Here is a 14,340-nt window from a genome sequence, read left to right on the forward strand (position 1 = left end):
TAACCAGCGACCAAGGACCGAGGATCATTTGGATAAGTCATTACTCTTCAAAAAGTTACGCAGTTCACAACCAACTGACAAAAGGATATATAAAATCCCAATTACCGACAAGAATATCAATCATTATATTACCTCCTATACTTTCCAGGAATCTGATTGGTTTGGAGACCGTGTATATTCCATATTAGGTTAGAAGGGAGGCGGGGATTATTTCAATACACGGTTAGTAGGGGTGTTCCGTCCCTTTATAAAAACAAAACGGTACTCAGAAAATATCTTAAAGTTTTTAACAGACGAATGAATTGATAAAGATTAAAATAAATAAATTAAACACTTTTAAAGCTAACAAGTTTTTATTGGTGGCATCTGTTTTTGTATGATCATTTGAAGTAGTTTCTTATGTTAACGAAATTGAACACTTGCTCATTTTGATAGGTCACTAGTCTAAATATAGTCGGTAAGATAAATTTGTTACATAGTATGCTTCGCTCTCACTGACCCCATATATACCGTGTTAAGTCATTAGTACACTATGTAACTAATAATACACACCTATCTGACTGAGTGTACATAAAAAATCCGAGAGCGAGTTAATGAACGGCCTTGTGCAATTGCAAACTATAATCGGTGACAGGATATAGGATCATAAGTGCTTATTCACTGTATAGCAATCCATAGTCAGTCCACGCATTGTATTTATTCATGGTTCACGTGTGTGAATCTAGTTTACTTTTAAGTATTTGGATAATAAATTTTCCGTTAAGATGCAAAATAGCAAATTTAACACAGATGACTTAAATGATTAACTTATTCAAAGTTATACTATGGATATGATATTGGTATACAATCACATCAATACCATTATCTTACAGTCAAAATACTATATATATGTTTAAATAATAAACAATAAGTTGTAATCCCATACCAATGAAACTGGCCAATAACAAGGCAACGATAGAGTAAAGAGGAAGTGAAAATTAAATACAATTAGACGAAAGAAAGCAGACAACTTAAGGTAAAAAAAATACACCTTAATACAAAAACAAGCATTCAACAAAACACTGCACACAAATTTAAAGATATAAAAGCAAAATAGACCCAACAAACACAGGGGTTAACTCATGGGAAAATGTTATCTGTTCGTTGCTTCTGGTTTAATATTGTTTTCATAATGCTATCGTAATGTGAATAATGAAATGAAATTATATACATTTAAAGGTAACAAAAACAAAAGAAGAAATGCCATTGCAACTCAATCGGTCAAATTCGACCCAAGACGGAGAAGACGGGTTGTTTTTTTATCATGTTTATAGGTCATGTCTTTTGTTTAAAAGGTTTTCTCAAGATTACAACCTTAAGGAGATTTTCCTAGTAAAAGACATGACGGTACATGTATCGTCCGTCTATATTGCAGTTACAAATTTTAACCAATCTGGTTTCAATTCTTTTCTTAGAATGTTGGCTTGTTTCTGTTTACTATAGAATACGTGACTACTTTTTCAATATCAAAATATTATTATTTTAAAATAAACTGTCGTCAATATGGCGCGGTGAACTTGATCTGCGAAACAAAATTTGTCAACACATTAATGAAGTTCAACATTTAAATGTTTGTCAAACATGGTAATTGTTGCTTTGATTAACTGAAATTCCTTATAACTGTCAAACATTCTCTAATTGACTCTGGCAGATATTTGATATCAAACCTAGAAATGCATTTCAAAATATTCTTTCAAATATAATTATGATCTAGATTTTCAAACTCCAGGGATGTACATTGCTGGAGCTACGATGATCCCTTTTGTCTTTTATAAAATGTATTAAAACCAACTATTCTTAAAGTACATGTCGAACTTGAAACAACAACAAAACTATGCTATGAAATAAGTTATGATACTATTTACATTGGAGGAACCAGAATTATTAGGATCGACGGATAAGATTGTCTTTTTTATCAGGTACCAATCGACAGAATATTGGCTGTACTTCGTAACAACCCTTTTATCTTTCCCTACACTTATCTTTTAAACAATATCTGAATCTGAATCCTGTGTTTCGTAGAATCTACAATACTAACTTGTGTGCACTAAAACTTAGTTTGAAACTACTTACTCAAAGTTGAACTGAGCTGATTTTGCTTTATGGTTTAGGTCCTTTTTCATTTGATCCTTTCAAATAATTGTAGGTTTCTTACTATTAAAAACTGTAATTGCTAGCTTACTCACAAATGTTTTTACAAAAAAATCACGCCAATTTAAACGCCTTCGACTTGTAACAATATATGTTATTCGGGATCTTTCACAGTGTATATAAATGGACTTCTCTGATATTCTCTGACTCTGTTTTTATACCACCTGAGACGTTGGGCGAAGGTGATGAAGGGCAATGATATTCATTTGTTAAATCTTCGTTTATAATTCACGGTAACCAAACACGTACACAATTAGCCGGGATATTCCACGCTGGTGAAATACACGTGTATATTACATTACAACACACATTTTAAACGCCCCAATGAAGATAACTACTAAATAATAAAAATAAGAAGTGTTCACACTGAATGGATAATAAATGGCTATCATATCATATCTCCTTATTTTGAAATCCTAAACAATCACTCTAAACCCAATCAACTTGAAGTTGATAGACTAAGAAAAGAGAAAATGTCAGAATCAAAGGAATATAGTGGAGATCACTTCTAACCTCTCATTAGAACTGTTCTAACCTGTCCTAGAACAGTTCTACCTAGAACAGTTCTACCTAGAACAGTTCTACCTAGAACAGTTCTACCCTAGAACTGTTCTAAGTAGAACTGTCAGAATCAGTTCTAGGTAGAACTGTCAGAATCAGTTCTAGGGTAGAACTGTCTAAATCAGTTCTAGGTACATGTAGAACTGTCCAAATCAGTTCTAACCGTAGAACTGTCAGCAGAACTGACTAAATCAGTCAGGACTGTAGAACAGTTCTAAATGACGTCACTGCAGTAAGGGCACTTTAGAATTTAGAAGAAATAAATCACTTCCAATTACTTTGCTATAGCAGATTTTCTATATTTTTTACTGATCAAACGTTACATGTACAAATATCGAAGTGAATAGAAGGTTATCCAAATCATCGGAGAAATATTTTTATAAGATTGCATAGGAAACATCATTGTTTACGTTTCTTCGTTGGCTTCTCCGTTTTTAACAGTCTCTTCGTAAATATAACTCTGCATTTAATTCATGGAATTTTAATCGTAATTTACCTTGTTTGCCTTGGATTTACATTCATTTAAGATTCTGTTTTGACAAATGTTCAAACGAAAATTGTACAGTGAATGAATTATGGGATATTAATGACAAAAGTGTTGTATTATAACGTAAAAAAACTATATACATTTGCACCATCTCGTCAATTTAGCCAGACTTATCCATAACGATTATAAATGATACCAGGGAGTCTGGAACTCAGAAAAATATACTCATCTGAACATGAATGCAACTTTTGCCCCTGGACGTTCGGCTACAAACAAAATCATGCATTTTTCTTTGCCTTCTTCAAATTATATTAACAGTATACTATTCCAAGAAGAGAATTTCCCATACATGTACTTTTTATTTTAAAATAAAGTATATGAATCAGTCATGTGAGTGTTGGATGATGCTTTAAAGTAGTTTTGTGTTTAAAAAAACAACATTACTAACCTGAGACTACTATATACTACTATATAGTAGTCTCAGTACAAACTAACGGACTTAAAAAGTCACTTTAGTGACGATTCATTATTATGGATACAGAGAGGAAATAACGGCGCGCTAAATTTTTAGATATGGTATAAATACACCTTATCGCTATTTGTCTGCCATTACTGGATATCACACAGGTTCCCGTAAAAATTTGACATCATAAAACAAAATATCTGACGCCACAATGGAAAAGTGATTGTTGTATGCTTTAAAAGTTCAAGAGGCCGGGTCAGCCAGGATTAGCAATAAGGTGTATTGTGTTCCAAAGTTGGTGTCATTTTGAAGCAGTTAAGTAAACGACCCTTGTTTGTTTTTACAAATATAGTCTTTCGTTTTTGATATGATATTCTCCGATGATAATTCAAATCAGGTCAAAGTTGGTAAAAAATATCTCAATCCAATCCTTCCAAGTTTTAGGGTATAACTAGTGAAACATTAACCTACATATAAAAGATATTAACGTAGATAACTTATAGTATCGAAGGATGCTATAGGATGAAAGACCTACATAACTTAAAGACAGGTTTTTTTTTATATAGATTAGACCGTTGGTTTTCCCGTTTGAATGGTTTTACACTAGTAATTTTTGGGCCCTGTATAGCTTGTTGTTCGGTGTGACCCAAGGCTCCGTGTTGAAGGCCGTACATTGACCTATAATGGTTTACTTTTATAAATTGTTATTGGATGGAGAGTTGTCTCATTTGCACTCACACCACATCTACCTATATTTAAGAATTTTGAATTTTCAGGAGCATACATTATACTTGAATAAGCTGGATATAAAAAAAAAACAGCTCAAAAAAGACTTTTAATTTGAGTGTTGACAGTAATAAAATCTAAGACTAAATTTTCCTATTACTCACTTCAGTCTTGTATCGGTAAATCGGAAAATCAATAAGCAACAATAATATGTCTTTCGTGTTTAATGTAATGGATATGTCTTTAATACATTTTATTCCAAAATATGTGAAGCGGGCTAAAAAAAAATGACGCTATTGATCTGAAATTGATTTGGTAAACTATTGTCATTGATCATTATAGTTGAATATTTTTTTTAGAAATAATGACAATGTCACTTTATTTAGAATGTTATGCGCTCCAAGAGCTTTTGTGGATTTTACTGCAACAGAATTACCCAAACCTAAACACTTAAAATAGAATTGATAATGGAAATGGTGAATGTGTCAAAGAAACAACAAACCGACCAAAGGTAAAATAAAACGGAAGGCCGCCGTCTTCAACACAGCGAGAAAACCGCACAAGAATGCAGGTTTCAGCTTACTCCTAATTCGGAACAGGCGCAAACATGCTACGGCGTTAAACATGTGTTGAGAGATCTCACCCCCTCCCCCCCAATAAATACCTCTACCCAATGTATAATAAACAAACACACAGAAATATGTACAGTAAAACTCAGTTCAAATAGAAATCCGATTCGAAAGCCAGGTTTGTGAAAAAAGGTAGCATCCAAACTTCAATTGATTATGATTATTTTGTATATTTCATTTCAATTTCTTTTTGTACTGAGTTTTACTGTACGTATTGCTGTGTGCATGTTTTGTTTTTATCTTCATTGGGTAGAGGTATGGGGAAGGGTTGATATCTCAAAACATGTGTTTAACCCCGCAGCATTTGTGAGCCTGTCCCAAGTGATCAGGAGCCTTTGGTCTCTGTTAGTATTGTGTTGTTTTTAATTCTACTTCATTTATATGTTTTAGAGTTTAATGTGACGTCCATTTTCACTTCAAACAAGTGCACATTTTGTTAAGGGGCGAGCTGAACCCAACCTACATGTGAGGGATTTTCTATATATATAAAACAACTTTTGAATTTTGGATCGCGAATTATCCTTTCCTATATTAAATCCCTATTACTGTAATTAAGTTTTCGTTGTAACAATTTTACGTTCAGTATAAGCATACTCTGCATATTGAAAATGTATGATCAAAATATCAAATCGTCAAATAAAGTTCCTGAATAATATTTTATATTAAACAAAGATAACAGTACAATATTAAGTATGCAATGTAAATGTAACTTACCAGTTTTGATGTAATGTATTGACAAAGTAATCCAAATAGACATCTTAAGCCATCTGGTCCTATGAAATTTGCATTTCACATTTCACTTAATAAGATGGTGTAATTCCTTCTTTTTATCTCCATTTAAATGTGTGTAATTGTATTCCAATTTTAATTATTCATTCACATCTGAAAATAAGTAAAACAATAACTTTAAATACAGTTTTGCGGAATAATTTTTAAAAAAAATAAAAAAATTTAGCGACGCTAAAATTTCCATTTAATTTTCTAAAATTGATAAAAAATTAAAGCGTTGATAATGAATTTGAGAAATGTTTACTGCTTACAAAGTTGACTAATAAATTCCTATTTTACTCGACACAGCGTTTTCTATCCACAACGAAAAATTCCAGCAGTCTTTTTAATCAACTTACGACAAACGGAAACAGTTAATAAATTTACTATTAAAAGTGAAATTATATTTATACAAAAGAAGTTCCAATATTCACTGTTGTTCCTACTGATTGCAGTTCGTTCTTAAACGGTGAGCTGTATTGGATTTTGTGTCGCTGTCAGCCAATAGTATCGGTATCCAATGTCAACAAAAATATATATCAACTATAAATACCGAACACAATACGGGCTTAGTTTCCGTCATTGTACATACCTGAAGTATAGAATATCATTATGGATACCCTCAAGACGCTGAGAATTTAATATACAAAATTCTATTAAGAACTGTATTAAAAATGTACATCAACTATTTATACCGAACTAATACACGGGCTTAAATTTCTGTCATTGTACCTGAAGTATAGAATTCCATTATTGATACCCTCAAGACGCTGAGAATTAATACGCAAGATTCTATTAAGGTTTAGATTTCTATACGGGTATTTTAATAATACGTTTCCGAGATCAATACGAGAACTCTTCAGAGTATAATGGTAAAAGCGTGCAGGCTTTTTTAAACTATTATTGGATTTGTTAAGAAAGCCTGTAACCATGGATTTTATGTTATGAAATATAATACATTCGGATGTTATTAAGATTATTAATTTCTTGTGATATACAACTTATTAAATGAGGGTATAAGATGTTCATATAAGAGGATTTCTGACGCAGATAGTGATTAATTCCGTTTTTGGTTACAATTATTATCAATATTCTTGTATTTGAATTAAGCATACAATTTTGAGGACTGTAAAATTCCTTTATGCGAGGTTTAGAAAAGAAAGAAATGCCAATTTCGCTTACATGTAGCTCGTACAATAGTATTATCCTAGTTGTCCCAAAGCCGTGTAAAATACTAACACGTATGAATGTTCCTCCAATACTAAAACGCCTTAAACTGTTATTGAGGTACATGTACATATTCGTGAAATAAATATGTTTAAGATCACCAAAATGTCTTATATTGTCAATACATATAAAAGTAAATTATATATTTGATTTAACTACCCAGATAACGCAGTTTAGAAAAGAAATAATGATATTGAGACCTTCAGACAGAGAGACAGACATAAAATATCTTCTTTTTATCACATATCATTTATTTTTTACGTCATACTTAAATTTGTCATTTTTATTTTTAAAAGTTATGGTTTTTAAATTACTTATTTTGATTTCTTTTTATGATGCGAAAAATCCGGATAATTTAAAACATTTTTGACATTTTACTATGTTTTACAATTTGAATTTGTAAAATAGATATTATATTTGTACATAATGTGTCTCATAAGCCTACATGTATCTAGGCTGGGTATTTGTCTTATTTTATTATTGTGCAATGTATAATATATAATCTGTATAAAAATCTCTAGACAAGTATGTGACACTTTAATAAAATAAATTATTATTATATTATTATCATAACATTTTGAAATAATTTAATTTTGGATGTAACGCGTCTTCTGATTGATTGACGTTTTTTTGTTATCAGCCAATAGACATAATTTAGTCATGTGACGTTGATGTCATCAACGTTTTTTCATGGTTTTCTACGATTTAAAATGGAATTTAGAATTAAATTATAAGAAATGACTGTAATATTTTTTCTGTCTATTCGAAATAACATAAAAAATGTGATGCACAGTGTTAAATAACCCGTTACGCGCGTTATTCAGTGTGCATCAAATTTTTTATGTTATATCTTCATAGACAGAAAAAATATTACAGTCATTCCTTAAATAGATCGCATTGGGCTAACAGCATATATGAATTCACTGATGATTCTGAAGCTTGGTTGACCTTTATTCCTGTGTATATTCCATACGTTTTGTGTTCAATGTTAACATATGTAGTAGTTGACAGAGCTCGAATGGTGAACACATGTTCTACTTCGGGTCGGCAGTACTGCCGAGCAGTAATCTAGAATCATATTTTGATTTAAACAAACTCATCCCCTTTTCCATATCTAATCTATATGTTGTTCATATAAAACACATAATAAAAACTCGTAAAAACTCCTAATGCAAAGAGAAACTGAAAACAGACGATTTTATACATGTGTATCAATTTGTTTTTGTTAAAAGTAAAATCGAATCGTGTCGTTTTAAATTAGAATTATTTTTGCTTTATTTTTTGTTGCTATGGCAATCTCTTCTTAGATTAAAAACAATTAAATATTTATCGTTTACAAGATTCGTTTAAGATATGATCAAACACAATAGCGTTGTCAATTACATGCATGTAAGATGACGGCGTTGATGAACATTTAAATGTTTTAAAGTATTGATTTGTACCGAATTTCCCAATTACTGTTTTAGAAAACGGGGTTGGTAGAAAAACTAAATTAAATCTAGACGTCTTATAGAAAAATATATACATTCTGTGAGTAGGAACATGATAATAATACTCTCAGATACTAAAATGTCATTGTCTTGCTAGACAATTCCATTAGAACTAAAGTATTTCCCACCTACATGTAGTACATTAAGCTTATATACCAATTATATCAGTTCCAGTGTGCATTACACAATTATACTGATGCGATGTTTTATCTTGATGTCAAAGAAATTCATTCGACAAGAAGTCCATCGATTTTAAGCAGTTTTGAATATGAACAAGGCTAAGCTTATTCAAATTCCATATAGAGTATGAGAGTTAGATTTTTAAAATCAGATTCTTTCTTTGAAGTAATATACTTTAGAAATAATATTGTAATTGATTATTGATTGACATAATTTAATTCATGAAGATGTTCAATGTAGAATTTCATGACGAACCAAAAACAATTTAGAAAACAACAACCAACGACAACTACAATGTACTATACATAGAAGGAATTTCGTTTACAAATATAGAGTTATTTCATTACACACGTAATAAAAAGTTAATGGACGTCGGACCCCAAGTTTAGTACATTCGATATGAAATATTTCTATCATATGCCTCAACAGAGAAGAAAACACATTAGTATGATATATTTTGATATGAACGACTCGATAAAAAAATAATTCAGCAATGTACATAATGAACACTGTTTGGAAAAGTCAACTTTTTTAAAAGTAACTATTTGAAACTTTTAAAATATGTATTTAGTTGATCATTTATTTGTTGTTATTTTTTTTCTTTATTTTACACAATATACTTTCCAGTATCCAGTTTTGTACCTTACTTTGCAATGTTTTTAACTGAAAACGTACAATTGAGGTGTATTTTCCGCAATTTGACGAGTATCACTGGAAAGCCATGCGATAACGTTATGGAAAGGCATTTGATAACCGTCGAAGCATGTGATAAACTTTTCATATCAGCCCGCTAAGCACCAATTCGAAAAATATGGAATTTACGTTAATTTAATGCTATTATCATACTTAAAATTATATGTTATTTATACTAAGTATATGATAAATGTAGTTACTAAATTATTGTTGGTATATTAAATATCATAGGATGATGGTTTGGACCCTGAAAGACTGGTCTTGGTGAGATTTAAGATCTCAACATAAGGATATCCAAACGCAATGTTTCTATGTATGAAATATTCAATGCACATTTGTAATTTCAGGAGATGTATGATACTGTTTGATTTGATAAAGCAAAGTAGTGCTGAAAGTGGCGTTAAACAACATCCAATAAATTAAATAAACACTATCGACGCACTTGTATCATCAATATGATTCTTACTGTTTGAAGCACTTTATTATGTTTAAAACTGATTAATAACGGTAACATTAAATTCGCGTTTACAAATAAAATCTATAACATATGATATTTTGTCGATATGGTGTGCTTCTTAAAATTGCTGAAGTAAGTTATATTTGATTGGGGTTACAATAACAGGACAACACATCATGGTTTGTTTACATTATATGATGAAGTTGTTTTCGCTTCATATGTTGACCAGTTCAGACGAGTGTGATGATTTACTGCGGATTGCAAAGCAAAAAAATTATTACGTCGTAAAAAAATGGATGGCTTTTATATAGATTTGATTAGTCTGGTATGAGATTTCAGAAAACGCTCCCAACATATAAAAAATACATGAAAATCCGTGAACACATCAAAATAGCTTTTTAAGTCTTTTTAAATCCGTCTTATCGTCAGAGTTTACAAACAGTAATCTGGTCTAAACTTTTTATTTCAAGTCTTTAAATTCAAAAAAAAAGATAAGTTCCTTACGGTACCAGTCTTGTATTACAGTCTTGTATTACAGGTGCATGTCACAACATGGAGTGAAACAAAATAGTGCATTTTTTTTCTGAATTTTTTTCTGAACTCAATTTTTTTTTGTTTGATTATAGGTTTATACTGAATTGAAACATATATATAGACTTTAAAAAAATATTGCATCTTTCTTTTTTTTTGGGGGGGGGGGGGGGGGGGTAGATATCAATCCAGGAAATTGGAAGAATATCATGTTTTTTGCTGGCAGTGCGGCCTAGTGAAAACAGCAAACAGAAAGTAGAAAAAAAATGTTTTGACTTCAGGATTACGTAATTTTTTACTCTTCGTGGCATGACCAATTTTTTTTTCTCGAGTAAATCACAATTTCACATTAGTACATACATGATATGAACATGATTTTTTTTAGCTTTTTTTCAGATTACCTTACCGGTTTCAACAATAAGCAAAATAAATACCATTTCGTTGACCAATGAAAAATGGGTAATAAAAACAATTCAAAAAATTAAATGATCTGATTTATATTACAACAATAACTTCAAAGACATAAGACAGACAATGACCGACGGATCCATGTATTGGGACAGTTCTTCAAATTTCAATTTATATATGCATCTATTAAGCAAATAGTGAACGTCCCTGGTAAGAACACATCAATATACACAAAGATAACTAGCACAACTAAAATGAAAGGCAAGGCGGGCAAATTTTTTAATTTTTTTTATTTCAGTGGGTATAGCAATATTGCATTTTGGGTTGCTGTCTGAATTACTATTCACTACAAATCTTTTTTGTTTAGGTGATTTTCCTCACATATCCGTCTCAGTTTGTATTAGGTCAGCTGACGATAAACTATATTTAGATTCTCATTCATCATCCCAGAAAAAAACGATTTTCATCTTTTTGATGGCTTAATCATTGCAGAAAAAAACAATACTACAAAAGGAAGATGATAAAAATGTAGAATATTGATGTCTTTATACTTTCTTTCAAATACCTATCGATTGATAATTCTTATCTTTTCATAAAAATATCCGATAAATTACATAGAAGGAAATGCACTAACTGTGACTATCGTTTCTAATTGCAGCAATTTCTGTCATCACACACAGTAACTGCCTCGGTTTCATGTTAACATATTGACAGATGAAAAAGGCAAATCCATCCATTCGGATAGAACGGAAGTAAAGAATAAAAGAGAACTTTATCGCCTGAATGCCTCCTCCGTTCATAATTAATCTCGACATGCAGACAAAACTGAGGCATCGAGCTTCTACAGAAAATGTTCAGAATCAGAAATAAGAACGCATTAAATGATTCTTTTTCTGGTTAAAGTGCAATTTGCATCGGAATTCTAAGGTTTTCAAACAATACATAATGAGGGTAATCACTAATTAGACAATACACTTTGACTTTTTAATCCGGATATGGGAGAGGTTTAGAATTTAATGCCATATATAGAAAGCATTTCATGTGCGTGGTTTATATATTCATTACGCAATATTGCTATTAAGAGCTCATCTTTTTTTTTATTCTACTTGTATTGTAACAAATGATACCACGTTGTTCGTTAATTCCGCCTGAATCGCCATGATGGATTTAATGCAAATGTTGGAGGTCGTTAATAAGAATCCTTTCGGATTACAGATTTTAAAAGCTCACTGGTATTTTCTAAATCCCAGTTTTCAAACACGCTTCATTTAAAATATCTTCCAGATGCATGTCTTCGCTAAAATACAGCATCCTCATTTTCAAATTACATAAAAGATCGTTTAATTTCCAATTCTACAACTAAATCGGCATTACAGTTACAGTCTGTACACAATAATTTAAGTCTATCAAAATTTGTTACCTAGATGCTAAAAGACATTACAATATACTGGTACATGTAACGCACTCAAGTCGGCTTTTTATAGTAGCGCCAAGAACAGATTTTCTGTAGAACAGTTTTTTTTAACGTGAACATAATATCAATTGAAGTATTATGTTTTATTAACATCATTTGGTTATGGTTAACATGTAAACAGTGATACTGATATGCCGAAACGTAATGATTCTGGTAATACAAATTCAGAATGACTAAAATCGGTCGATGCAACAGTTATAATGGTCGTTTTACTTGATTCGAGTTTGTATCTTAGGCAAATCCGTAGGTAAACAAACAAACAAACAAACAAAAGAACCAACGGACACAAGGTATACCATCGTTAGAGCTACATTATACTTCTTCTAATTGTAGATCTTGCCATTCGTATCAATACGAACTACATGTACTACTACAACACTTTTAAATTAATTCGAACATTCGGGACCCTGCGACTGTTTCTGTTCTCAAAATGATCATATACTTGAAACATGAGAATGGTTTCACTAGCACAATTGACTATCATGAGGTCATTGTTTTTATTTTCCAGAAATGAAGAAGTGTTTGTTAACTCATTTATTTTCATTAACAATTCAAAGACATTTACGAGTCATGACATTCAAAACATTAACTACAATTAATCGTCTATATTGGATTGGACATAACTGTTAATTGATATTTATATCTTTTTGAGTACTATACCTTTAAGAAATATTTCTACAAAATTTGTGTTAGTAAAATGATGTTACAACTAGATGTGTCAAAGCGACACGAATGGCCCCGTCTCAAAAAGTTGAAAAATCTGCAATTTCAATAACACATGTGGACACAAACATGTTGGTAGTCTCACAAATTAAAAATCGGCTCAAAATCTGGAGGTGTATAAAAAAAACTCTGTATAACTGTGGTTTTCAACAATTTTCAAAGTTGTAAACCCTTAATTTTGTCAAAAATTAGCAGAGCGGAACGAAACTTAAACTTGATCTGTAACTCATCATGAGTAACTCACATACCAAAAATTAGCCCAATATCTGATAACCCGAATAAATCGTTCGAGTTAAATATCTGAAAGAGTTTAGAAAAAGGTCCGTATAACTGTAATTTTTAACAATTTAACAAAGTCCAAAACCCGTAATTTCGGCAAATATTAGTGGAGCGGAACAAAACTTAAACTTGACCTGTAACTCATCATGGTTAACTCACACACCAAAAATCAGCCAAACATCTGAAAGAGTTTAGAAAAAAAATCCGTATAACTGTGATTTTCAACAATTTATCAAAGTCCAAAGCCCGTAATTTCGGCAAAAATTAGCGGAGCGGACGAAACTGAAACTTGATCTGTAACTCATCATGGTTAACTCACATACCAAAAGTCAGCCCAATTTCTGAAGGCGTTTAGAAAAAAACTCCGTATAATGGCTTGTTGCGGAATGGCGGAATTTCGGAATTACAGAATTTCGGAATTACGGACAAGTGTAAAACTATATGACACCGACAACTTCGTTGCAGGCCATAAACATGCTGTTTTACACTATATCATATCAGCCACTTTCAACTTGGAAATAGATTGCAAATATCACCGTCATGAAAGTTACGGAAAACATCTTTGGTTGCAATGCCAACAGTACAAGAGCACAAAATGCATGAACAAAAACTTTAAACAAAAATGTTTTGTTCAATTTGTCAATATTCAAACCGTATATTTTTTCAATATGCCTGCGTCAACACTCTTTTCAGAATATGCATGAATTTTTCAAGAAGTTAAAATGATTTTCAGTACTGTTTACACTCATTTTAACTATATATATGATATGAAAATTGAATTGTATATATAATCGTGTCGTGTTGATCGCACATTACTAAAATATGTTTATCTGTCAATATTTAAACTGTATAATTATCTTTTTTAATATGCTCGCGTCAACCTCTATTCAGAATCTACATACATTTTTCAAGATGTTTAACCATTTTCAGTACTACAAGTATACTATTCATTTAAACTATTATAATATGAAAATTGAATTGTATAAAATCGTGCAATATTGATCGCACATTACTTAAATATGTTTATCTATTAATGAAATAACATTTCATCTAC

The 14,340-nt window shown here is 31.2% G+C and overlaps 1 protein-coding gene across 3 annotated transcripts in view; it reads right to left on the reverse strand.

Annotated features, from left to right (window-relative positions):
- The window catches only part of LOC139481781 (uncharacterized), a 72,487-nt gene that overhangs the window by 25,897 nt on the left and 32,250 nt on the right, over nt 1-14,340 (reverse strand). For all 3 annotated transcript variants that reach the window (XR_011654683.1, XM_071265282.1, XM_071265281.1), the window contains one exon: nt 5,771-5,938. Coding sequence is in view for 2 of the 3 variants with exons in the window: in XM_071265282.1 (XP_071121383.1) it covers nt 5,771-5,813 (43 nt within the window). In the remaining variant the exon portion in view is untranslated. Of the gene's footprint in view, nt 1-5,770; nt 5,939-14,340 lie in introns of those variants that run through there.

The sequence above is a fragment of the Mytilus edulis genome, chromosome 7 (assembly GCF_963676685.1).
Source record: "Mytilus edulis chromosome 7, xbMytEdul2.2, whole genome shotgun sequence".
NCBI lineage: Eukaryota > Metazoa > Mollusca > Bivalvia > Mytilida > Mytilidae > Mytilus > Mytilus edulis.